At 48.0% G+C, this 27,098-nt stretch overlaps 1 protein-coding gene across 1 annotated transcript in view; it reads right to left on the reverse strand.

Moving 5' to 3' along the window:
* The window catches only part of mylka (myosin, light chain kinase a), a 38,002-nt gene continuing 10,904 nt past the window's right edge, over positions 1-27,098 (reverse strand). Inside the window, exons 3-32 of the mRNA XM_062456811.1 lie at positions 25,533-25,740; positions 24,603-24,648; positions 24,079-24,244; positions 23,697-23,862; positions 23,574-23,595; positions 22,930-23,441; positions 22,637-22,840; positions 21,662-21,796; positions 19,127-19,279; positions 16,988-17,125; positions 15,943-16,140; positions 15,584-15,830; positions 14,996-15,076; positions 13,656-14,548; positions 12,136-12,252; positions 11,505-11,573; positions 7,048-7,095; positions 5,942-6,069; positions 5,703-5,859; positions 3,541-3,840; positions 3,261-3,287; positions 3,085-3,175; positions 2,753-2,956; positions 2,431-2,648; positions 2,192-2,315; positions 1,914-2,066; positions 1,610-1,733; positions 1,426-1,516; positions 1,209-1,337; positions 1-1,039 (exon numbers count right to left, since the gene is read on the reverse strand). Coding sequence (XP_062312795.1) covers positions 753-1,039; positions 1,209-1,337; positions 1,426-1,516; positions 1,610-1,733; positions 1,914-2,066; positions 2,192-2,315; positions 2,431-2,648; positions 2,753-2,956; positions 3,085-3,175; positions 3,261-3,287; positions 3,541-3,840; positions 5,703-5,859; positions 5,942-6,069; positions 7,048-7,095; positions 11,505-11,573; positions 12,136-12,252; positions 13,656-14,548; positions 14,996-15,076; positions 15,584-15,830; positions 15,943-16,140; positions 16,988-17,125; positions 19,127-19,279; positions 21,662-21,796; positions 22,637-22,840; positions 22,930-23,441; positions 23,574-23,595; positions 23,697-23,862; positions 24,079-24,244; positions 24,603-24,648; positions 25,533-25,740 — 5,436 coding nt within the window. The 3' untranslated portion in view covers positions 1-752. The remainder of the gene's footprint in view (positions 1,040-1,208; positions 1,338-1,425; positions 1,517-1,609; positions 1,734-1,913; positions 2,067-2,191; positions 2,316-2,430; positions 2,649-2,752; positions 2,957-3,084; positions 3,176-3,260; positions 3,288-3,540; positions 3,841-5,702; positions 5,860-5,941; positions 6,070-7,047; positions 7,096-11,504; positions 11,574-12,135; positions 12,253-13,655; positions 14,549-14,995; positions 15,077-15,583; positions 15,831-15,942; positions 16,141-16,987; positions 17,126-19,126; positions 19,280-21,661; positions 21,797-22,636; positions 22,841-22,929; positions 23,442-23,573; positions 23,596-23,696; positions 23,863-24,078; positions 24,245-24,602; positions 24,649-25,532; positions 25,741-27,098) is intronic.

A 27,098-nucleotide genomic window follows, 5' to 3' on the forward strand; every position in this document is an offset into this window, starting at 1 on the left:
AAATTTTTATTTAGTAACGGTGAGTAACTACACTTGTAGTGTTCTCATTACATGGAATCTGCAGTCTGTCAAACTGATATATTTATAAAAATTTAAGAAATATAATCTACATACATCTAATACAAACAAAACAACCAACAACTAAGTGTGATATTTCACTGGTCTGTTAAGTATTGCGGCTTTGTAATATGGTGGACAAGTGCTTGCAGGAAAATAATCAAAACTGATGCTCAAATGATAACATTAACTCTGTGCTTAAATAAATCTAAAAATAAAACATTCTTAAGAGCAAAAGCTCTGGTAATTTCAAATACCGTACTGCTGATAACACACAAACACACCCGTGACTGTTTGGTTTTTCTGGCTGAGGAGGAAGATCACTGAAATGCCTTTAAATAAAGGGTTAAAGCACAAACAGCTGGAATGTGGTTAATGTCAATGTAATGTTAGAAATATCAACATCTGATATCTGCTAGCATAACTGGTAAGTAAGTAAAAAAAGAAAGTGCACAAAACATAGCAGAAGGTCATCCAAGCCCATTTTATCACCATGTCTGAGAGGGTGAGTGTCTTACCAAAGCAGGTATGAAAAAGAAACAAGGCAAAAAAGGCACACCATCATCACTATCATCACCACCAACATTACTAACCATCACCACCACCAACATGACTAACCATCCTCACTAACCACCATAACTGTAATTACCACCAATATTACAACCACCAACATCTTCATTGTCATTGAGTACCACTCATTCCTCCTCCTCCTCCTCCTCCTCCTCCTCCTCCTCCTCCTCCTCCTCCTCCTCCTCTTCTTCCTCCTCGTCGCCAGCCATCACCTCCACCAGTAGCTCGGCTGTACAGGTGGCCTCCCCCAGACTGTTGACGGCCTTGACGGTGTACTTGGCGTCGTCGTCCCCGGAGACCTCGGAGATGACCAGGCTGCAGTTGCCCTCCTCGTCGTAGTCGATCTGGAAGTGACGCGTCTCTTTGATTGGCTGCTCGTCTTTATACCAAACCACCTCTGGGTCAGGGTACCCTGAGAGGGGGGAGGGGGCAAACAAGGGATGGGGTACGCTTCATTTAGATCGTCACATTTCAAAGAACCGGGAGAAAAACAAGCGGGGGAAATGGCCTTAACATGCCAGGAGACGGAACTGAAGTGCTCCTTCAGCAGGGGAGCTTCTGTGGTTGCGTGTCACGGTCACCTTCGATCTTGCAGTCAAATCGGGCGGCGCTGCCTTCTACCACCTCCACGTCTTTGATGACGGAGGTGAAGGTGGGCTTCATCTGGGTCTTCTCCTCATACTCTAGACATTCCAGGAACTGGTTGTCGTCTGCACGACAACATGATCATACGAGAGGTGAAAAACATAACTTTCATAACATAACATTTGTACAGAGGAGAAAACCATAGTATTTTACCTTCAGTGGGTGAGCCCTTCTTGGCACTAACCCCAGCCAGCATCGCCATGGACGACAGTCTTCCAATGGCTCTCACGGCATGGCCCGTTTTCTGAAATGAAATCCATGGTAAAGAATGACATAGGAGAGGCATACAGACAGTGGATAATGACAGTCCGAGGTCTACTCTTCTGTTTTGCTTTACCTGCCATTTTCTTCTCAGGATGTACTTCTTCATCCTTTCCTTGGACAGTTTCTTGGTCTGCATGCTGTTGGTGTCCTGTTTCAACCAGGGGTGCTCAAAGCACTGTGCACAGGTGAGACGGGCCCTGGAAACCATCCCAGAGAGACACACACATCAACACACTGATAGACAGGCACATCAACACACTGATAGACAGGCACATCAACACACAGACAGACAGGCACATCAACACACAGACAGACAGGCACCTCAACACACGGACAGACAGGCACATCAACACTACGCGCACTGCTACTACGCTCACTTCATGCTCTTCTTGAGCAGGTTGGTGATGAAGTCTTTGGCGTTGTCCGAGATCTCGTCGAAGGCCTCGTCCTCAAAGTCCCAGGTTGCCGAGGTAACGTTGGACAGAGTCTCGTTGTCGTTGTCGCCCATGAAGGGAGAGAGGCCGCTCACCCTGTGAGGGGGGGAGGGCGAGCAGTGGAGGAAACACACACATATATAAGTGTGACTCCCGCATTTACACAACAGTGACATGTCTCAGTACGGTGCTGGAGCATGTGTGGTTGGAGCGACACTCACAAGATGTAGCAGATGACTCCTATGCTCCACATGTCTGTCGGATAGCTGATGGCCTCATAGTTGATCACCTCTGGGGCCACAAACTCCGGGGTTCCGAACAGCACTTTGAGCGTCCCGGCGTTTTCTGCGAAGCGTTCGGGGTAGATTGATACGGTAACCAACCAGGAAGGTTAGCATGACGACAAGAGGCATACGGACATGGTGATGGGGAGTGTGTGTCTGGACAGGGCCTGTGTTACCTAGTCTGCGTGCAAGGCCAAAGTCAATGAGTTTGATCTTGCCGCCGGTCTTGTTTAAACACATGATGTTCTCAGGCTTGAGGTCCAGGTGGACGATGCCCTGTTGGTGGATGAACTGGACCCCGTCTACGATCTGCAGCATGTACTTGATCACCTCCTTTTCAGTCAGCTCAAAGTCCTCGTCGATAATCCTCTCAAACAGTTCACCACCGGAGATCCTGAGAATCAGCACACACACACATTCATCATTGAGTGAACATTACTTTTACTGAACTACATGGGGGAAACAAACCGAACTGTTAAAACTGAAATATATACTCACATCTCCAAAACCATAACAATGTCCGACTTGCCCTCAAATGCATCTATGCACTGGACAAGCTTAGGGTGATGAAGGCTGTTCATGATTCCAATCTCGTTTCTGACATTATCCTTCTCTTTTGCAGAGTAAGCTTTGATGAACTTCCCAGCCCAGGCTTTTTTGGTTGCTTTTTCCACAAGTTTAAACACTTGTCCAAATTTCCCCCTGAAAACACAGAACGTTTTGCACTTTTGAGACAATGACAGAAGATCCAGTAGGACAGCGTTAATTGAATACACAGAGATTTTTGCACACCCTTCGATTTGAGATCTATATTGATGTTAAGTACTCACGTTCCCAGTCTCTCTTCAACATCGTACAGGTCCTTGACTTTCATATCTGCTCTGACTGTTACATCTCTGTAGTCCGGCTCTTTCTCCAAGTCTGGAGGAGAGGAGCATTTCTCAGTAAACAGTGAGAGCAAATAGTTATCTGATTATTGTGAACCTGACCAGAAGTATCAACATACCGTCATCTGAAGCCTCTGCCTCCTCTTCTGTGAAAATAAAGACATCATAACTTAACAATCATAACAATCCGGGATGAAACAGTCCAACTAAATGTCGGCAGAGTTAAACTGCAAGGTCTTTAACAACAAAAATAACCAATCCTCAACAGTCATTCTAGGGGCACATAAACACTATAATCAACTGACGACAAATCCAACCACAACATCCCTGTCGTGCAACCTAGCCAGCTCTACAGAGAAACACAGGTAAGTCCAGACCCCTCCAGCAGGGGGCGCTCACCGTCCTCGGCTCCCACGGTGACGGGCTCAGACTCCGCGCTGGGCTCTCCGATGCCGTAGACGTTGACGGCCCTGACCCGGAACTTGTACTCCCTGTCGGGCAGCAGCTCCTGCACGTTGTAGGAGGTGCTGTTGCAGGAAACCAGGTCCTTCCACTCCTTGTCCACGGAGTTCCAGATCTCCAGGTTGTAGGACTGGACGGCGCTGCCCCCGTCGTACGTGGGGCCGTACCACGACAGGGTCAGGGTGGAGCGCCGGATGTCTGAGGCCGCGGGCACACGTGCAGGGGGGTCCGGCTTGTCTGATAAACACACGCACGCAGACAAACACACACGCAAACACAGATAGATGGATGTATAAACATTAGGGTCAACGACATACATTCAACTGACACAGACACAGATATACTGCATGTGTATATATATAGAATATATACAAACATGCAACACGCATAGGTCAACACTGATATCTGAACACAGGGGTCAGAATGTAGTTCGAACCAATAGGCGCCGCAGTAGTCATTTCAACACGCCCTGAATCCACTACAAGACTGGAACCTGTGAACAGCTGTGCGTGCGCTCATGGTTCGGAATGGCCTGCCCTCTCATTGGCTGGGACTAAGATTAGCCACCTGAGATGAGTGGGATTCAAACCCCGAACATTTTCCGGAAAGGACACACAAGCTCACCATTCACAAATGTCAGCGCGGTGGGTTCCTACTACAGCATGTGTGAGTGGCCCAGCTGTGGGTGGGATCAAGGGAGGTTTCACCCACACTGCACTGACTGACCTGGCTGGCTCGGCCTCTCTGACTTACGGTAGACTTAGCCTAATGCTACACTTGAAAAACCTCCACTGAAAGTCACTGAAGTCCAAATGAGCTTCTCATAAAACATGCTGTTCCATTAGGGCCACAATAAATGTCAGTAAAAGCACCAGGGCCAAGGCTCAGGCTGCCCTCCCCAGGCCGCACACTTCTGGAGGGAACTTGAGTGAGTGACTCATCCCTGAGTGCTCTGACAGAGACTTCAGGGAGGGAGTGTGCATCTACTGTTGTATTTCTTTCCTGTGGTGTTAAGACGGTCTGTGGCAGGCCTTGGGAGGGAGTGAAGGTACAGTTGATTCCACTCTCCTTGCCTGGGGCCAAGCTAGCCACGCTGTAACTCCCAGATCTGTAACCCTGAGAGGCTCAGCTAATCCACGTCGGCCTCTCGTAAAACGCCACAGAAGCCAAGCCGCACAGCTCAGCACAAGCCCCACCAGCTCTGGCATGACAACCAGAGGGGGTGGGGTGTGTGCGTGTGGGGGTGTGTGTGTGTGTTGGGAGGGGGGGGCTGTTCACACACAACTGAAACAAGTGGGACATGTGAAGTCTAGCAATGCCATGTCAAAGGGATCAGGTGGCTGAGCGGTTAGGGAATCGGGCTAGTAATCCGAAGGTTGCCGGTTCGATTCCCAGCCATGCGAAATGACGTTGTGTCCTTGGGCAAGGCACTTCACCCTACTTGTTTCGGGGGAATGTCCCTGTACTTACTGTAAGTCGCTCTGGATAAGAGCGTCTGCTAAATGACTAAATGTAAAATGTAAATGTAAAGCTATAGCCTGCCTTGCTCTAGTCAAAGGTCAGAGGACCAACAAGTAGGTAATGCATTGTAACAAGCATCCCAGCAGAGTGTGACGTTTCACCAGGTCTCCAAGCAGCCCCTGGTCACCTCTGGGCATGCTGTTAACAGTCTCTGGGCATGTAAACACTGGCTTCATAAACTCTGCCGTTTATGTGGAGCGGCAGGTCTATAACTCTCCTGCAGCTGTGTGTGTGCGCGTGTATGTGTGTGTGTGTATGTTTCCCTGAGTCAGGCTGGAACCTCTCACTCTGACAGGCCAGGCACCGGACCTTGTATTAAAGCAGCCGGTGGAGAGAGAAGCACAGCCTTAAAAGGCCATCTGAGACCGCTCTCCACAGGCCTGTTAGTGTTTGGATCTCCAGCTGGAGCTGGGGCAGGGATTTGGGCTGGAGCTGGGGCAGGGGCTGTGGTTGTGGTTGATAATGGGCTGGAGCTGGGGCAGGGATTCGGGCTGAACTGGGGCTGGAAATGTCCCCAAGCCTATGGCTCATCTCTCGTCCACTCTTGTCCCTCTCTCCTCTGGGGATGTGAGACGTACCAACGATGGTGAGGTTGAGCGCGGCCTGTCTGAGTCCGTAGCTGTTCCGCAGCTCGATAGTGTAGCAGCCACAGTGCTCCTGCTGGCTGTCCGCTATGGTCAGCTTACTGCTGGACTCAGTGGTCTCAATGGTGATGTCGCCTGTCCCCTCTTGGATCTGAGGAGCACACAGGTCGATGTGAGAGAGACTGACACATGGTGGTGTGAGCGGGATGTGATGTACGGATGGGCTCTCTTACTGGTTTCCTGAACTTGAGCCAGGTACAGTTGATGGGTGGGGCTCCTCCAAACTTGCAGAGCAGATCCACCTTCTCCCCAGCCAGGATCTTCATATCATCAGGGAACTGGATAATCTGAGGGGGCAAGCCTGGAGCAACAACAAAGGATGTGACATCACAAAAAAAACACATTAGCCAGAACTATGTTCTAGGTTGTTTTCTTTATATGTGAAAAATATAAAAGTACAAAACTTTTAATCCACTTTCAATCTACAAACTGTTTACCTTATGTCAAACCGAGCTATAGCCATTTAAGGGGAAAAAATCTAACTAACGTCCCCAACACCTCAGGTCAACATTACCAGTCTCAACATGAAGTCACATGGAACATCCCTATCCCTACCACCCTAACCGCTATTTAATCCATGCCCTGCACCATTAATCTGTGGCTGAGTTGGTTTGGCAAGGCCCCGGAATTTCCACACACACACAAATATGCACACACACACACACACACAGTCTCTCACCATCTCTCTTTATTTCATCGCTTGCTAACACCGTAAAGCTCCACACAGTGGGTCAGGGCGCAAGTGAAACAGCTGCAGCGCTGCCCGACACTGATCGCAGGGCTCCACTGCTTAGAAGTCAGAAGTCAGCTTGGTTTACACAGGTAGAGGGGATCTCTCACTGCTATAAAAGGCAGGCCCAGACCTACATAACCACCACCACAACAAACTCACCAGCACCACAACAAACTCACCAGCACCACAACAAACTCACACCCAGAGCAGGGACTGTCTAAACCCCAGACACACTTTACAATGACTGTCACAGTAAAAACAAACTCCTACCAGGGCAAGTCTACACACCAGAAACCTTATGGCTGTCACAGCAAATCCACACTCCTGTCCAGAGACCAGTCTCTTACATCCTTTTCACACCTGCACCGTTAAGATGGGGATGTTCTAAACTTAACAGCTAACAAAGTATTCTACCTTTTCTGCTAATAAAATCTGCAACAAAAAGGTTCCCTTCCTGTAGCATAACCCCAGTTTTTCATAACCGTCGAACCAAAAGAAATGATCATACATTTGAATGGAGAAATCAAACAGTTATTGTACACTTACCTTGTTTAGGAGGTGTCTTTGTGTTAGGTTTCTTTATTCTGGCCTCACCTGTAAGACACCCCAGCAAGAAACACAACACATTACATATGAGCAGAGTTTATGAGGAAATCATTCAGGGATCATGAAACATTCAAACAACCAGGCACCAACTATACTGTACTGTACACTTTCTAATTAGACGGATCAAAGGTTGGTGGCTTTACAGGGGCAGACCATGTACCTGAATGGCCACCACCAGACTAATGTAGACTATAGGGGGAAACAGGACTGGGGCTAAGAAGACTATTATTCTAGAAAAGGATCAAGTTTGCAAAACACAGTCAGTCCAAATCATATAGAATACCCTGTATACATTGAGTCCACCATATTATCTTTCAAACAAATGAACAATTCTTCCAGTGACTGAATAGTATATGGTAAAAACAATGTAAACTAGCATGTGTGTGTGTGCATGCGCGCTTGTGTGCGTGTGATAAGTGAACTTGTGGGAGGAGGGCTTCTCTTCTAAATGTCCTGGGTGAGGCTGTTGCCTCAGTGCTGATGTCCTTTGGTATTTGCCTTTTTTGGTAATACTAAAAATAGTCCCAGAAGTATCCAGGAAATGGCTCTTGGCACTATTTATTTTACATTTGATTGCTGTCAAGAAACAATGTAGCCAGTAAAACCAAGTAATGCAGGGAGAGGGGATACAACAACCCTCACAATTACATGTTTTAATCTTGGTCATTCATTTTTTCAGTCTTCTCACTCTCTCTCTTTTTCTCTCTCCCTCACTCTTCCCGGAAGAGCTTCCTCCTCCTCCTCTTGTTCTCTCACTGGAAAGAAAAACATATTTTTCCAACACAAAACTATTTTGGATAACCATAGAAGTGTCCAGTGTCCTGAAATAAAATAAAAAACTCGATGGAAAAAGTTTGATTGCTCTACAGGCTCACTGACAAAACAATCCTGTAAATTTGTCTGAGTATAGAAGAACTAGAAGACAAAACAGACTAGAAGTCCCACCAGCACCAACCGTCTGTCTGATGGTTTTAGTAGAGGGGGAAATGGCTTATCCTCTAATACCAAGTTTCCAAAACAACTTCTTTCCATTTGAATTAAAACAACAATCTCCACAGGGCTTTTTACATACTTCCAAAATGAAATCTGTACAATTAGTCTGTAAATGACCTGGCCTGTAGTTTTACGACAAGTCAAGAAGCCAAATGACAGATTCAACCCCACAACTTGTCTCTGGGGTCTGAAGACACACTAAGCTGGCTTTGTGTCAAAGAGAGGATTCTGCCCTATTAAGGCAGAAACACAAGATAACCATCTATATGTATGTTAAGGTCATTGAATAAACATGGCTTTAAACCATCAAACTGGCAGGTCACGTTCTAGTTCATACCAAACAACCTCTGTGGCTCTGATGGTGTAAGCCTGTCCCTCACTGCTTGTTGCATCCTGTCACTACTCCTCACTTCTGCGGCTACCAAACACGTGTTATCAAGCGGCCCCTCGGTGTGCCGTTCACAAACAAAAACAGACCGTCACGTGACAGGAAACACGACTGAGAACATTCACGCCCTCCACACCACAGACAGCCAATCAGAGAGCAGCCGCGACACAGACCTGCTGTTGAGCTAGCTGGAAAGCAGAGCCAACTGAACAGTTTACCGTGACCCCCATCAACTCATTAAAGCCAGCGTCTCTGGTCATGACCCATTCTACAACCACCAGAGGGTTTAACCCAGTTACTGCTCTGGCATGGTCTCCTCTTCCTTCTGAAAAGAGCTCAAAACCTGCCTCAGACATTATGTGCACGCGTGCTGTTGACAGAATTCAAATGCATGCCAACCGTTTATCTCAAACTCGACAAGCATCTGAATGCGTCAGGCCATGTTTAACTTGTTTGAATGTGTTAGGGATGACCGTCTGAGCTCGTCAGCCCAGATTTGTTACGCTGAGACGACGTGGAGACAGAGTACTGTCATTCGAAAGCATGGGGACCACTGCCATGTCGACACGAAGGTGAATCAAACAGCGCTGACACCAGACACCGACCAGTCCTCATTACATCTCACTTGGCTAGCTGCTGAACCTTGATAAACCCCGATGAGAGGAGAGGATGCAGAGGTAAAGATGAGAGCACTGTGACATATGAGGCATCCGACATCCACATTGCACACGCGGCACACACACACGCAGTGTGATCAAAGTGGATAGCATTCATTCCCTTTTCGGTGCACTTGATCTAGCTTGTCTGGCATGCTGTCCGGGAACAGTGGGCACTGGGCAGGGTTCAAACTATTCCATTAGTTCCATTAAACAAGGCATGCAAAATCAAGCACACCTCATGTAATTGAGAGAGAGAAAAAAACGGAATCCGGGCCAGAAGTAGTTGGAGTAGCGTGTGTGTGTTTATGATGGGAGGGATATTAGGTCGAGGGTTGGAGGGCTTCCAGGCAGGACAGTGCCTTGTGAGCTCTTTAGGACTCTGTTCTGGACATAGTGCCCCTGAGAGCAAGTTAAATAAATGTGCAGGGGTTAGAGTTTTCCAGTTAAGGATGAAAATGCTGCTTGTTTTCATAGAGCTACTCCATTGATGCATTTCCCATGCCTCTCCACACATTCACAGACTTTACAGAGATACAGCACTATAGTCATATACACACACGTGCATGGACACACACACACACACACACAATAAATGACACACACCACACATGCGCTGTATAGCGATAGATCAATCTAATGTCTGGTTGCATCCAAAGGTTACTTGTGTAACTCAAGGACCTAAATCAGGATGAAAGGCACATAAGTGTAAACAGCAGGAACTATGTTTAGGCCAGTAAAGGATCACTGCATTTTCTAACATGGTCCAGGACCCTTATAGCGCTTCTCTACACTGCTGGAGGGAGACTGGGCCTCTGAGAAGAGACACTGAACCACCATTGATATGTCCGGGGACAACACACTGGAAACGAAACATCCTAAAGTAGAAAACCATCAGTTGAACACTATCATGTTTAGCTACAACCAGATGATCAGACACAACCGTACCTAGGAATCTAACTTATGACAGACAAAAACCATGACTAATCGCTCTCTTATGTCAGGTCCTAGGCATCCTACTTTTTATTAAAAGGCTCTTTTTCTCTTCCTCTTTCTTACTTATTCTCTCTCTCTCCCTTGCCCTCTTGTTCCCTCTCTCCCCTGCCCTCTTGTTCCCTCTCTCCCCCTCTCCGCCCCCTTTCTCTTTCTCTCTCTCTCTGTCTCTTTCTACCAGATCAGTTCTAGGCCTTGTTTGGATCAGGAACATTCCAGTGGGACAAAAGCGTATCCCGAAGCTGGCCGATTTCAGCAGAATCTGGGAGTATTGGAAAAAGAGGCCAGTGAGTGCGTGGTGAGGCTGAACGAGAGGGCTGGGGAGCAGGCAGACACAAGCCTTACATGGAAGTTTGGAAGAGGAGGGTGAGCGAGCAGGGCAGCTACACAGAAGCCCTCTCTCTTTCTCTCTCTTGCTTCTTCCTTCCGTACCGCTCTCTCCCCCTTCATCTCTTTCTCTCTTTATCCCCCCTCTCTTCCCCCTTTTCTCTTTTTACCCCCCCCCCTCTCTCTCTCCTTTTCCCCTAGTCACTCTCTTTGTATGAGTTCCAGAGAGTCTCGGTCTGCAAGACAAACACTGCTCCATTAGGTCTGTCAAACCTCAGGGGAGGGAGTATCACTGTGACCTTTGACCCGTTAGACCCTGGAGCAAGAGAGTAACCTTACAGATTCCAGGCTTGTGTGTGTGTAAAAGAGAGATAGAGAGAGAGCAGCGTTTTTACACCCAATCCCATAGAAAACTATGCAGGCTGGCCGAATAAGATACAGCCCAGCTCCTAAATTCTTCCCATACCACTCACAAAGATTAAGATTTAGATCATAAAGATAAGGCATAGCAGGCTGTCCCCCTGGTTTGAGTGTAAATCTAGTGTATGGAGAACATCACTTCGGGTTACGGAAAAGTACCCATGAAGATAGAATCCTGCAGATCATAATCTCTGTGTGTGCATGTTTTCTACGTCTGTATGTTTCGCCTCCTAAAGCCAACTGCAAATGCAGAAAAGATTGCAGCCAAAGTAAGTGGGTCCAGGGTCAGGATAATATTTTCTCTCTGTTCACATGCTATAAAGGGACCTGGCCGAGGCTAGAGGTTGAGGCTGGGAGCTCGAGCTGGAGGTTGAGGCTGGGAACTTGGGCCAGGGGCTAAGGCTGAAGTTATGAACTGGGGTGGAGGCCAGGTCTGGGTCTGAAGGCTGAAGCTGGGCCTTAAGGCTAGGGTTGGGGCTGGAAGTGGGTGTGAGTTATCAGGCTAAGGCTGGGGCTGAGACAGAGGCTGGAGTGAGGACGGGCTGCAGCAGTGGGAAACACACACAGTCCCACGCCTCTCCTTTTTGGGAAATAAGGAAGCGCATGTTTTGGAAACTCACTCTCTGAGGTAGGGGTGGTCGTCTTCTTGCTTTTCTTGTCAGCTGTGGTTGAGTTTGTATCCGTAGGATCTGCAATAAAAAAGACCAGAGATACGGGACAGTTGTTAATAACAGCCCTTATCTTTTCACACAAACTCAAAGCAAATCACACGACACGTGCTTCGTAGGACAACGGTAACAACAATGGTGTGTCATAAGCAGAACAAATCACAACTTTGAATTTAACTGTTAATCAAGTGTTTAGATGGTAATATACAAAAATTGCTTTCCGATGCATTGCGAGCGCACCTATATCTACGTATGAGTGCGTCTGTGAGTGTGTGTGAGTGTGTGTGTGTGCAGGGAGAGGACGTGCAAGCCGGGGGGAGTCTGGGACAGGGATCCCAGCTCTAGGCTAATGGGTGTTGTGTAATTACAGGAAGTTCCAGAGCATAGGCAGACTGAAGCTCCTGGGAGCAGGGCATGGTGGGAAAGGAGGGGAGGGGGCCGAGGCTGCAGAACCACACACTGTTGCGACGGCCAGAGAAGATTTGTGTTTATATGCGAGACGTTTCGGACATGTATTATGATGTACTGTGTGATTTCAACGTGAGAGCACCTAGAACCATCTTTATGTCCAGGTTCTACTCACCGTCCACCAGCACCATGCAGGAACACTCGGATTTCCCGCCAGAGTTTTCAGCCCAGCACTTATACTGGCCCTCGTCTTCAGGCAGGGCCTTGGCAATGGTCAGGGAGCACTGTCCACCTGCAGGGGCAGCCAGGACAGAAACAGTCAGCAAAGACACATGGTCAACACAGAGACGCCCAACATTACCACAGAAACAGTCAGCACAGATGCATGGTCAACACAGAGACGCCCAACATTACCACAGAAACAGTCAGCACGGACACATGGTCAACACAGAGACGCCCAACATTACCACAGAAACAGTCAGCACAGACACATGGTCAACATAGAGACGCCCAACATTACCACAGAAACAGTCAGACCAGAGTCAGGCAGTGCAGATACACCTAGCATAGGTCTCTATGTCAGCCCTGTCAACATAGTGGTGGTCAGCACAGGGGTGGTCAACAAAGTGATGTAGTCATGAAATTGTTTAGTAGACACAAGAATAGTGAGACACCAGGTCATAACAGAGGGAGACAGACATGACTGAGACACAGGTACAGTCAAGACAGGGACAGATAGTCAGAGTAAAAACAGCTTGAATTTCAGCCATGTTATGTAATTATACGCAGTACAATTGTGAATTCTGAAATCAGATAGCCTGAACAACACTGAAATCACCAGAAAGACACAGTGGGCCAGGGAGCCATGGTCATGTCTCAGCCTCCAGTGACTCCTGTAGCCTGAGCTTCAAGCTTTTGGGATCAACTGTACCTAGGCATGCTATGATAAACAAAAGCTGCTTCTCCCAGAGCCCCGTGAGGCCTTCACCCAGACAGACTATATATGAGAGACGTTATACTGCCCATGGTATTGACATGGTAGTCATAAATTGGAATAAGGTAGAGGGCTGGGTGACATGCAGGATTAATAGTTAGCGATGGGATGACAGACATACACACACACACATACATACACACAGCATACCGAGACAAGCAGCGAGGGTGGCATTGTAAGAACTCCCTACAGCTCGTCAACACATCATGCCGCCTGAAATAACAGCGTGAGGATTATGGAGGCCTGGAGGAGGCTGGGACCCCCAGGAGTCTAGGAGCAGGGAATCCTTCTGCTATTCTGACCCTGGCTATTAATACCTCTGTAAACACGACAGGGGAACTGTTTCTACAGGGAAACAATTACACGGACGGAACACAATATTAATCAGAAGCCCTGAGCTATGCTAATACTGATTCCCCCTAGGTAAAGTGATCGGTTAGCAGGAGCAAACTCGGCCCCACATCTTTGTGCGTGTAATAGAACCTTCTCCGTGTTCTAATATTAGAATCCCACGCCACCCCTGAACAAATGGCCAACCAATCCGCTACTCAAAAGAAAATCCTCAGTATTGTGCAATCGGCGCGACTGTGCTGTACCGCCTGCTGTGTTAACGAACTGTGAGCTTATCTGCTCAGTCTCAGACAAACACCGCAACGTTTTAGAACAAGAGCGCGGATCTAGGCACGTGGACATATATTTACCGTCGTTGGCGAGGATGATGAACTTGGAGGGCTTGATGACCTTGCCGTCGAGAGTCCAGGTAACCGTGGCCGGGGGGTCAGAGGTCACCAGGCACTGCAGCCGGAGGCGCTCTCCGTCCAGCACGGTCATGTCGCTCAGCTTCTGTGGGAACACCGGCTCCTTTCCAGTGCCGTTGCTCTTCTTCTCTATAATCCCTCCGTCCACACAGTTGACCGCATTCTTCTCCTTCTCCTTCTCGCTGGCAGCAGGGATGTCCTTTGCCACCGGAGGACCTTCTCCGTTCTTCTCCGGGCTGCTCTGTTTCTTCTTGTTCGCCAGCACTGAGCGGAAGTCAGCATTCTTGGGGCTGTCTCCCTCGGGCGCAGGGGCAGCGCCTGGTTTAGGCCCTGCTACGGCCCCTGGGGCCTTCTTCGCCAGAACGGCCCTGAAGTCGACCTGTTGAGGGGCGTTGACCTTCCTCTCATCTTCCGACTGCGTCTTGGGCTTGACCCCGGCGCGGTTGAGGTTAGCCCTGAAGTCCATTTGCTCGGCCGTGTTCTCCTTCAGGTCCTCCTCAGACACACTCTTGGTGGTGACCCTCCTGCCCAGCAGGTTGCGGAAGTCGCGTTGCTCGGCCTCCCGCTGGCGGACCTGCTCTTCCCGGTGCTCCTTGGTCTCCACGCGCCTCTTGAGCAGTCCCCGGGCTGGGCTAGGCTCCTCCTCGCTGGGGCTGGGCTCCGGGATGGGCTCCCCTGGCTCCTGGTTGTCCTGGGGCTGGCTGGCGGAGGTCCTGCTGCTGTTGCTGCTGAGGCTGCCTCTGCTGCTGGTCGTCTCTGCTCCTCCTCCTCTGCCTCCTCCTCTCAGCACTGTCCCTGCTGCTGCTCCTCCTCCTCCCTCGCGCTCACAGGGCTGGCTGCTTCGACACAGGGGCGGAAGGGGAAAAAACACAGGGGTCGCTTAAAAGCCCCGGCTCACTGGCTGACTGGCTCAGCCCACCTCTGGGTAATTGAGAGCAAGGAGGGGAGTGAGAGGGGAGGGAGAGGGGAGCACCACAACTCAACATGATGTTACATCAGAGATGACTATAGTAGCCTTATAAGGGAGCACACCCTGAACAGGGCCCCCCCCCACTCCTCCAAGAACAGACCCTGAGCCTCCCTCGATCCCCAGCCCCCTCACCCTACCCCCCCCATCCCCTGACTCTGAACAATGGCACAGCTGGAGGAGGAAGTACTGTAAACAAGTTATTTCGTTATATTGAGGGATTAAGCAGATTTTGAGCAGGGGGTCTGGGTAGGGAGGGAGGGAGAGTCAGAAATAGTCCCTGGTCCGGTGGGGCTAGCTGGGCTGAGACACATACGTTCTGTCTTCTCTGCTAGACACCCCTGGACCCTCGCTGACCACCAGACTGGCCACACAACTGCAGTCTCCCACCTTGTTCCTGGAGAAAAGACACAATCAAAAAGAAAACAAGGTTGGGGGGAGTTCTAGCTGCTGATTCGTTGACTAAATCCTTCTGAATAGATATCATGTTAAAGGGATTTGGATCGCTTAGGGCTGGATGCTCCACATGACTAACAACTACACTGGTATTACCACCCACATGCCATGCTGCCAAACACAGCACACCAAAACAAAACAACACTAATTAAACTTGATTTGGGCTTTAGAAACACAATAGCAGATGCAGAGCTGAATATTATAAAAAAAAGGCATGACTGTAATATGAAAAAAAAGAAATGTTGTAACAGAACTATTAATGGTGTGGTTGAAAGGGCCATATCATGATGGGATTTTGCTGACTTGTACTGTAACGGGAGGTGTACTAGGAATTTCTGGGGAGTCATGCTGTAGTGTTGAATTTAGTAAAAACAAAAAAAGAAAAAAGAATCTATTAGCAAATCGAACAATCAATTAATTAACACTCCATGGGACTTCTCCTAACTACCTGAGGCTGATCAGGTAGTCTCCAGCGTGCTGGGCCCTAACTCTTCTGATGAGCAGAGACACTACGTCCTCCTTCTGCAGCACCTCATAGTCCGGCCCAGAGGAGAGCACCTGCCCACCTCGCCTCCACTGGAACTCTGGGAAAGGGTCTCCAGCAATGGCGCAGGACAGCAGAATGTTCTGGCCCACACAAGCGCTGGTGGACTTGGGCTTGGTGATGAACCAGGGCTGGACTCCGTCCTGGGGTTCTGGCATAAACAAACACAAAATGCACACACACTCGTTGTGAGAAAAAGTAGTATCAGTAGTTACAGAAGGTTACAGACAGTTTTGAATCCCGCGCTGCCGTTCTTCCAGTACCTTGCACAGTGAGCGTGGCTTCAGTACGGATCTCTCCATACTGGTTCCACACCTCACAGGTGTATTTCCCGTTGTCTTCTGGGAAAACTTCCTGGATAAACAGACTGTACTGGTTTTCGTTCCTGTCGAAGTGGAAGTCCTCAGACTCTTGTATCTCCTTCCCATTGTGGAGCCACAACACCTCAGGAGCAGGGTTGCCTGGTAGGTTAAAACAAGCACACACCAAACAACATGTACACAATAGATATTTTACAAACAAATGGTGTAGGATCTCTAAAGAGAGCAGGAAAGACATGCCTTGAGACAAACCTTGAAGGTATACCTGTCGTGGTACTGCGCTACTTAGCTCATTTTGGCCCAAAAACAAATACATTAGCATTTGGTTTCGTTTCATTTTGCTCCCCTGAGGCCCCCCTGCTCATCTCATAAACAAGATGATAGTGAGGGTCCTCCAATCACCCCTGGCTGTCAGGTCACATGGGGGCCAGAGAGAGAGAGGAAATGCAGATGTAGAGAAACAACCAAACCAAACATCTTATCTCTGGAGGCCTCAGAGGAAATACCACAGTAATAAAGAAAACACAGTGGTGCAAACACAACAGAAATGCAACCAAAACACAACCCAAGCTAAACCTCAACTTAAAACACAATGTAAACACAACTAAGCCTTAACCAAAACCCAACCAAAGCCCAGTGTTTCTCCTATGAAATACAGTAGGTTAGGATCAGCTGGGAGGACTGTGACTGTGATACCAGAAAGTCCAGGCCATGTTTTTCTATCCCCTGTGTTTGCTTATTCAATTCCAGTTTTATGGTTTCCACTTGTTGAGCTACGGACCAAGGTATTGAGAAACAAAAATGCATTGCTCCATCACAACACTTCAGCTCCCACTTAAAACCAGTCATTTTCACGATGGGAAGGGCTTTTATTCAACTCAAACAGATAATTGGCCATACTGTACAGTATAGGCATCCACATTTCCATGGTGTGTAAGGATGCACACCAGGGACAGAAGAAGGGACAAAGGAGGACGTGGCACCGTACCTGTCACCTCCACTGTCATGGTGACCTGGCTTCCATCCATGACCTTTAGGTCCTTCAGAGCGTGGAGGAACACTGGAGCGGAGGGCTTCTTAGCGTCATGAGGTCCCCCAGGCTCGCTCCTCCGGGACAGCTTCTTGGCTGAACGGGAGACAAACAACACACGACTCTGGTATGGGAAGTAAAACCACTCTTTTTTTTGCTATCATTCTACCGATTTGAGTTAAACCCCACCACTGTCATCTTTGATAACGTTTTATTAGATAAGGGCCCAACGAAAAACACAGATTTTCTTTTTTTTTTTTTGGTGACCTGGTGACCTTTTTTTTTGGTCACCACAGATTTTCCCCCAAAACTTCCCTCGCTTAGCTGTCATTGTACAGAAATCCTTTGGGGGTGTTGGGATGAATCTGAACCTCTTTGGGGGGAATTAATCCCATCATTAATAGCATGGGCTTCTAACACCAAACACAGAGAGTGTATCTGACCATTCCAATCACCCACTGTGTGATGTTCTTGGCAGCTTGTGAGGTGCATGTCCTGAGTATGTAAACACTGAGTTAATCTCATTAAAGATGGCCTGGGGGAACTCTGGGGGATCGGGGAGCTGTGTGTGCCAAGGTCTACCAGAATCAGTAGATCCAACTGCTTGACTACCAATTCCACTATGACTAGAAGGGAAAAAGATGAAACTGCTTATGACATGCAAGTGCCACCAAAATGATGTTCCTAAATATTTGAAAATGTTCAAATGCACAGACAACAGGTCCTGAGAAGGGAGGGAACCGAGTAAAAACAGGCCAACGACAACAGACGGAAAGCTCACCCGAAGAGAAGATGAGAGGGAAAAGAGAGAGCGCCAGAGCTAATGACCGTTTCGGTCTCCTCTCCTTGTCTCATGCACACCATGTATGGTGCTTGGTTTTACGTAGTTAACCCTCCTTCACAAACTCCCCAACCTCCCTCTCTCGCCCCTCTCCCTCCCCACCAGTCCATAAATCTGGGGAGTGGAACCCTGCGGACGTCAGGACCCAACAGAAGTGGAGGAGGAGGGAGGGGGGGCTACAGATTTGTCATAAACACACACCCTTAGTCTGTATACATAGCCAGCATGCCAGAGGGAGATCCACCATATCTTCAGCATGTTTCCATCAGCACCCTCCTCCCCACCCACCCTACCAGCGGCCCTGGCCCTGCCTGCCAGTAACTGAACCGTTTACACAGTTAGACAGAACCAGGACCTTAAACAGGCCCTTGAATGATAAAGCATGATGCAGACTACCTGGCACCTGCGTGGTATAGAAGAGAGAAGCAGCAGGGAAGCCATGGTGGATCGTTTTGTTGTGCGCATAGCTGGACAGTCTTACACAGTTGAGCTGAAGCCAAAAGGCATCCCTTGGCACCACACTGTACAAGGCAATTCCCCATAATGAGATTAGATCCAAACCGTAAAGCCAGATGCTCTTCACTCAAGTTGCTGCTTCAAATTGGGAAAAGGAATTGTGTAGGTCTGGGAAATGAGTGCAATATGTTTGGACTGGACAGCTGGTGTGTAGAAGGATCAAACTAGCAACTCCCCTTGATCTCCTCTGCAGGGGCAGTCTCAGCTGAATACTACAATCTCAGACTTTTGCTTGTGCACTGGCTCTGGATTGTGTGGGAAACTGTTGGTATTTAATATAGTATTTTTACCCCTACATAGAGCAGGGAAAAAACCTAACCTCTGCCATGAATGAAGCCCTCCACGCTGACACCAGATGCATGCTGGTCTGCAGGACAGGGAGCAGATGTTTCCTTTACGTTTCTGTCTTTTCCTCTCCCTCTCTCCCTCTCTCCCTCTGTGCCCAATGCCACGTCACTATCCCCAAAATACTCACATTTCTTATCAAACAGCCCGCCAGTCTCAATGGAGACATATCTGGGAGGGGGCTTCCTAATCAAATGTTTTCTGGGAAGATAAGCACATTTCCTATCTCATGGCTTGGACACATTCTCAATTTAGTTAAAGATTTAAATGGTCCCAGTGTAATAAAATATTTTATATGACCCCCATGTTTACCATCTGGCAGTGTGTGTGTCGGTGTGAACATGTCAGGCCAAATAAAAACAGACAACCAAGTAAAGGAGGTCTTTGAGGCTCACCTTTGACCTCCACTCTGGCGCTGCACACAGCTCTCCCGTGGCTGTTCTCCGCCACACACATGTACAGACCCTCATCCTCCTGCAAAGCATCATGGATCGTCAGCTGAGCCAGACCGTTGTCGAAGGAGGAACGAGCACTCGGTATGGGCTGGTCTGGGGAAGGGAAGGAGGGGGGGGGGGAAAGAGAGGGAAAGAAAAAGAAAGAGACGTTAAACAAGGAAAGCATTTTCAGTGGTCTCAGACAGGTGTTACTGAGTTTAGACTCTTGGCGAAGAGTCCCTACACACCAGGCCAGATTCGGACTCAAGTCACCTCAAGTTGATTGAGGGAAAACAAAGAGAGATCTGTATTAGTACAGAGATGGGCTAAAACACTTGCAAGCCTGAAGTATGGTGCACTGTGTCGTTCTAGATCTTTCCTACGGGAAGAGAGATGAGTATGCGTCAGAGATACAGAACCAGAATGTAAAATTCCTCGAACAGACAATGAGCTCGTCGACCTAAAAATACACTACATCAATTCTACATTCAACAAATCTGCTGAGTAAGCGGCGGCGGTGTCACCGTCAACAGAACCTTGTAAGGTATAAACACCCCTGGAGGTCATAGCAACTGATTGATACAGTGGCACAAGATGTTACTCTGATGACTGTTACCCTTCTCCCAGTCGTGTACTGTACACAGGAGCTGCTCTGTGTTCCAGCCACCAGAATGAGTTGTGATGCATAGCCACCAACCCTTCCAAACTGCCCCCCAGGCTCGCTGGACACAGGACCACCTCATCCCAAGTAGGGCATTAGCCAGGAAGGCTCTCTCCTCTTTTTTTCCCTGTCCTTCCTGGCGTTAGGTAGCTAGGTATTTCATAATCAGCCTGCTCCAGTAAGAGTCCGATCTCAGATGTCTGTTTTCCAAGCTCAAACACTTGCCAAGTCAGTCTGGGTGTTATATTTCAGGAGGGAGCGATGCATGTTTTTCCTTTATATGGTACCGGACCTTCATATTTGTGTAATGGCCGCAGCTAGCTTCCAGTACAACAGAGGACTATGGAGAGGCATGAGCTGGGCATCAGGATCAGCCTCTCTCTCTCTTTCTCTCCCTGTCCCTCTCTCTCTTTCTTTTCCACTCTCTCTGTTCCTCTCTCCCTCTTTCTCTTTAATCTCTTTCCCTGTGTGAAGAGTGCCTTGTCATTAACCATCCATTCATTCTGAAGAGGCCTTTGGCTAACATCAACAGTTCCAGCACTGCTTAGACGGGGAAAGATACAGAACATGAAGCTGTGGAAACTATGTAAGCTAGTTCCTCAGCATAAACCTTTGTTAGGCTACAGAGCACGGTGCTTTATTTAACCAAGTCACAGCATCAACTTCTATTTAACCAATGGAAAAAACCCTCCTTCAGGCCAAATCCATATTCAGCCACTTCATGTGTATCCTGTTTACTAGTTAGATTTTCTGTGTTTACGGTTTCTGGATGAAACAGCCCTACGGCATGCTAAAACATCATAACTGGGTTCCTCTGAGGAAAGGTCATATGCTGACTTTTGCTGTGAAGCTGTGGGAGTCAGGTGGCTGAGCGGTGAGGGAGTCGGGCTAGTAATCTGAAGGTTGCCAGTTCGATTCCCAGCCGTGCAAAATGATGTTGTGTCCTTGGGCAAGGCACTTCACCCTACTTGCCTCGGGGGAATGTCCTTGTACTTACTGTAAGTCGCTCTGGATAAGAGCGTCTGCTAAATGACTAAATGTAATGTCTCTAGGAGTAAATGAAATATTTTTACTGCATCAAGTAGAGTGATTCACACACTAATAATCACTTCTTAGAATTTGAGTTAAAGTACAAAATTCCAATAGCCAATAGACCATTATAACATAGAATGTAACGTTGAAATAGAAAGAACCAAAAGAGCAGAATCATTCCACAAGGATTCAAGGTGAAACCAGACTGAAGAACATAAAATGTCAGATTCGGCAGCCGTACCCTCAGCTGTCTATACAATGCGATCGTTTTAGCTGAAGAAAAAGTAGTCTCTGATGGAGTGGTAGTGGCAACAAACCATGAGTCTGGCCCTCTTGGGAAGAGCAGGCAAGAAAGATCTTACAGGGTTCTCTGGACCGGCACAGACAACACAGTAAAGGACAGACATACCATCATTTACAACCTCCTATAAATTCATTTGCTCAAGAGGTTTTGGATGTCTTGAGACATTTTCAACTTTATCTCCATTCACCCTGTCACAACCCTTTTTTCTTTATGGAGAGGGGCTGAGTCAGTTGGTCCTGATGTGAAAGACGTCAGGAAACAGGAAAGCTATCCCCCTCTAGTGGCGGAATAGGACATAGCAGGAGCTTGACAGAACTATAATATTTCCTAAATTGTGAAGTAATTTATTCCTGAAGGATTCTAAAAGGAAGGTTAAAAACAACGGTGGACACTGCCTCTGTAGCAAACTGATAAACATCCAATGCCTTCTAAATCCACGGACCGTGAGCTTAGAATTGAGTGAACTGTGGAGGAATTAGCCCACTCAGTTGTTCCTCACCATTGAAGAGCCAGGACATGTGAGGAGCAGGTCTCCCCTCCACACAGCACTGCAGCTGCAGGTCCTCTCCTTCTGTCACCGGGCTGCCCTTCAGCACACTGCTGAACACCGGGGCCTTGCCCTCCACTCTCGGACCTGCAAGGAAGAGGGTTCACTGAGACAAACTGCAATGGCGTGATTTATCCACTAGGGGGTGTACGTTGACAAGAATGATTTGAGTTGTTAGTGATGGGCAAGGCTCTCCAAGGAATCTCATGTCATCAAACCTGATCAAATGCATCAGTGCACTATACTGCACTGCATGTGCATTCTAAAACACTAAATTCTCTCTCGCTCTCTGTCAAAATAAACAACGTTAATTACAGCCCTCTGACTTGCCGGTCTGTCTTGTCCAAACCAGTACAACTGGACCGAAACGTCCCATGGTCCAAAACCCCCACTTTCACTTTGATTATCATTAAACAAACAACCAAGTTTGGTTAGGTTATGCAGCCATGTCCAAAGCTAACAGCAGTCTCGTTGTGTTTGAAAGCAGCCCAAATCCATGCCGTAGTAGAGGAATGAGGGTCTATGCACTCGTGTAATCCTCCAATCAAGGTCATGCCTGGACTGAAGCTACACTTGAGTCACTTTCATGAGCCAAAGGCAGAGCCAAATACTGCTCTTTCAGCTCCCAAACCTATCCCAATTTATTCTTTATTCACAGAACACATTTGTACCCCTATAAGGCCTACCAATCTACTACACTGGTTCACAAAAACCGGTTGTACCCTTGAAAATAAAACATTTGAATGCATGAAATCAGGGCCAAAAAGACAAATACCCATTACTGCATCCCAATTAGACACCTTGAGAGCCAAGGGCCACAGTTGACGAGTCCTAATCTAATATTCAAACACCTCCATGGCCCTAATATGTCCTTCTTTATCTCAGCCAGAGGATAAGAGAAGGTTTTAAATCTATGACGGTGCTTACTCTTGACAGTGAGGGCCCAGGAGGAGGACACCTGTCCGGAGGGGGAGGTGAGGGTGCAGCTGTATGTCCCCGCGTCCCTCCTGGTGAGCCCCTCCAGACCGAGGGAGTGTGTGCGCCCCTGCTGCTGCAGGCTCAGCCCAGGCCTGGGCCTCACTGGCTGGCCCTCTCTCAACCAAGCCACGCCGGGAGCAGGTGAACCAGACACTGGGGAGAGGTGAGGAGATGAACTGCCTTGTTCAACATTGACGGTGACATTTTTCAAGAAACTTTGCTTGGGAATGGTGACACTGTACCTTGACATGAGAAGGTGACCTTTGACCCCTCAGCAGCCTCCTGATTCTGAGGGGCAGAGTCGAACCTGGGTGGAACCTCGGTCACTGCTGCTCTCTCTGCTCTGGCCTGCCTCCTGCTCTCTCTGCTGGTCTCGGCAGGCGGGGTCACCTCTGGAGGGGGTCTCACTGTGGTTCTCCTGGGGGGGTCCAGTTCTGTCCTGGCAGGGGGCTGCTGCCCTCTCACACACTGGGGTGATGGAGTAGCCCCAGGAGGCTTAGGAGAGGGGGACCTAGGTTTTCTCTCTGCCCCCTCCGGCAGCTCTGCAGTGGGCTTGGGAGTCAGGGAGGACCTCCAGGGCGAGGGTTTCTCCTGGGTGTCCCTGGCCTGGGGAGGTTGTCTCTCTCTGGGCTCAGACCTGTCTGTGGTCCTGCTGGGGGGTCTGGCCTCTGGCAGGGGGCCATTGCTGGTATGCCTGACTTCAGGAGAGTCAGTTGTCTTTGGGGAAGGAACTACAGAACCCAGGGGGCTTGGGCTGAAAACAAAGTCAACATGTTCAACATGTCACTGTAAAAAGCACAGTTAAAGAACTGGTAAAAAAAAAAAAAACTAAATCAATTCAGTGGAATAACACCTCATTCCTCAATGCAACAGCCAGTATACTCACATTGCAGGCTCACTACTCGAACCTGAAAAGATATACAGATTTCAAATGTAGGGAGGTTTTCATGAAGACTGTACACCCGTGTTAGGACCCTAGAAGGCAGGCGGAGGTGGACCTGGGGCTCACCCTGAACGTTGAGCTCAGCGGAGGCGGACGCTGTCCCGGCGCTGTTGGTCACAGAGCAGGTGTACGTTCCTGCGTCCTCCACACACACCTCACGGATCTCCAGGAAGTGCATGCCTGACCTCTCCACCGTGCTGTAACGACCCGATGACTGGATCTCCACGTCACCCTGATGGAAGGAGAGAGAGGTGTAGAGAATGAGGGGCGGGAAGGAAGAGAGAGAGTAAGAGAGATGGCATTGAGAGAGAGAGAGAGAGAGAGAGAGAGAGAGAGAGAGAGAGAGAGAGAGAGAGAGAGAGAGAGAGAGAGAGAGAGAGAGAGAGAGAGAGAGAGAGAGAGAGAGAGAGAGAGGAGGATGGTGGGGGTGAGTGGAGTTGAGTCTGACCTTGAGCCAGGTGACCTGGGGCTGGGGTCGCCCTGTGATCTTAGCTGAGAACTTGCCACTCTGCCCAACTCGAGCAAAGGTGCGAGACGGCTTGGTGATGAACTTGGGGGGGCTCTCACCCCAGATACTGGGCCGGTTCTCAACAGCTGGGACTCCAAAACGCCCACTGGAATCATGGGAAATAGAGTTTCTTACTAAACTGGTCCCATTTCCATGGCCATCCACTCGTCAACTGTATGGTTATTCATAGTTAAGGCATGACCGCAACAGAAAGTTTGGCAAAAGTACAGACTGCTCACTCACTAAGACTTTGCTACACACTACATCATCCTCCAAATATGTGTCTGCTCAATAGCATCACTTGGACAAACACCCACTGTTTGGACAACGATTTGACTATCTCACTAGATTATTTATAACCTGAAGATTAAACATGGTTGCAATCTGATTGCCTTTATTCAACCTTTTAGAGGAGAGAAAAATGAGAAAGAATCGGCCCAGGAGGAATAAAACAACAGACTTACCCTCCTCTAGTGGAAGAAGAGAGGCCATATTTCTTCCCAGCATTCCCTGCAGTGAGAAGAAAACATACCTTAGATTATGAATTTAAAAAGAAAAGAGCAAGAGTGAGGCGGCGAGAAAGAGAGACTGAGAAAGTGAGTTCGTGAAGGGGAGTGAGACAGAGAGAGAGAGTGAAAGAAAGTAGACCACTGGCACAAGCCCAGGCAACTACAAACATAAATGGAAGTGAAGTCTCATTCAATGGTTCATATCTCGATTCACGCAATAGGTGATGTGTGCTGCAACCTGCTCTTTTGAGGGCAGGCTCCATATGTTTCAGTTTGTGCTTAGCTAGCAGGAGGTGTGTAAATAGCTGTTTATGAGCTAGTAAATCTAAACAGAGTGGTACAGTATGTCAGAATGTTTACGTGCTGCAGCTTTTCCTGTGAGGAAGGTGGAGTGCCCCCTCCGTCATGGCTGATGTAAACTAACCACACAAGAACCACAGGAAGTGGGAAAGACCAGGCAGCTGGGGCAATGGATGCCAAAGAATCTGAACGACAAGTCTGCCAATGCTACATCTTTTTTACTTAAACTAGAAGGGGAAGTTCAAGTCGTCCATGGATAATGGTAGGCTTAGCGAGATACTCTGATCAGTTCCTACTGAAAGGGTGGGGTATGAGAAGGACATCATCTGTAATAACTCAACAACAAGCGCTTTGAAGAGAATGTTTAACCTCCCTATCATCACTGAGTTATGGAGCTGAAACATCACTTGGGCACAGCATGAAAGCCTGCCGTCAGTTATATGTGGAGACTTACAGTATGTGTATTAGGTTACATAAAAATGCTGGTGCTCAAAATATCTGGCGCAGACATGTTCTATTCATTATACAAAGCTTTTTTCTTTTTAGGATTTTCAGCAAGAACAGAAAAAGATAATTCTGCAGTACCTTCTACGGTGATCTCCACGGTAACCTGCCGACTGCCAGCATCGTTCACGGCCTCACAGGTGTAACGCCCTCCATCCTCCTCCTGGACACCTTGGACCACCAGACTGAAGGTTCCACGCACACTCTGTTCCATGTTGAGCCTCTCTCCACTGATCACTGTCTTTCCATTTCTGTACCATGTGATCTGGGGTTCAGGGTAGCCTCTAACCTGCAGTCAGACAGAGACTTGTGGGTCCAGAAGAGAACGAACCATTCCATTTAGACAAAAATGTGATTCACATATTCCTTTTCATCTTCTCGGTACATTGTCATCCCCAGAATACAAGAAGCCACGGGCTGTGAGAACTTGACTGGCTCTCAGGACAACAATAAGAACAGGAACAAATTCAAATTCAACAAACTATGTCATTTACCCCCCCCCCCCCCAATTTTTTAAAAAGTACTAGACATTACTGATTAACCTCAATACTTCCTCATTCTTTGAATGGTGTTCCCAGAATCACATGGGTGTTCTAACAAAGGTTGTGTCTCTGTGAAACAGAAGCCATGAAAACAGGCCCAGACCTGATGTGAACGACTGCACCTCTCACACTTTAAGTCTTTCTTAAGGAGCTTCTCTTTGGGCTCTCTTTGATTCCTCTCAAATTCACCTCGCTAATCCTGATCTGAATCCAGCCTGTTTTCACTGAGTCCTTTGAAGCATCACAAATCTGCAGGCAGGCAGGCAGGGGCCACAACTAATATAGTGTGGACCATCTCTCTTTCTTTTTGACTCCATCTCTCTCTTTATCCTCATCTCCCTCTCTCTGTTTCTCACACACACACACACACACACACACACACACACACACACACACTTTCTCTAGCAGTTTCCACTGGTGTTATGTCCAGAGGCCCTCTCCCCCTCACCTACTGAATTAAGTTAGAACAGCATACTTCACTAGACCATGGCGAAGCCAAACAAGAAGAACTGTTACACATACATAGCTATAAAAAACAACACACACACACACACAGATTTATCGAGGAAACAAAGGGTGGAGAGAATCATTGACCACTACAGCTGTTACTAATTTCAGATTGAACATACAAATTAATAAGGGCCGACAGCTAGTAGACAATAGATTCGGTCCATATGGGACTCGAATTCCAAGCAGGGCAAAAGAAAGAAAGTGCATGCTTTTCTATTCTACTGTACCACACACATTCCAGACTGTCAAGCTAGCCTCTCCTCTCAGCTTCAATCAAACATTACCTCTGTATTACCACGTTGTCCTTACGCTCGCCCAGAAACAGCCATATTAGGTTTAGAAGTCCTTATTAACTCAAACAGACACTGGCATTTCCTTGAAAACTTCAGCTGCTGGACTTTCACTCTCTAGCTGGCCACAGACATTTTGAACAGACTTCTGGTTGGTGAAGCTTCTTGCGGTCAAGTTCTCCGCCTCAAACATCCACAAAGACCAAGTTCACATTCAAAGTGGATGAAAAACACTGGGTTGTTTTTCTACTCTGCAGCCAGAAAATATACACCAGCTCTATAGTCTGGCTTGTCGCAAGTATACC

This window comes from Osmerus eperlanus, chromosome 3 (assembly GCF_963692335.1).
Source record: "Osmerus eperlanus chromosome 3, fOsmEpe2.1, whole genome shotgun sequence".
In the NCBI taxonomy this organism is placed as follows: domain Eukaryota; kingdom Metazoa; phylum Chordata; class Actinopteri; order Osmeriformes; family Osmeridae; genus Osmerus; species Osmerus eperlanus.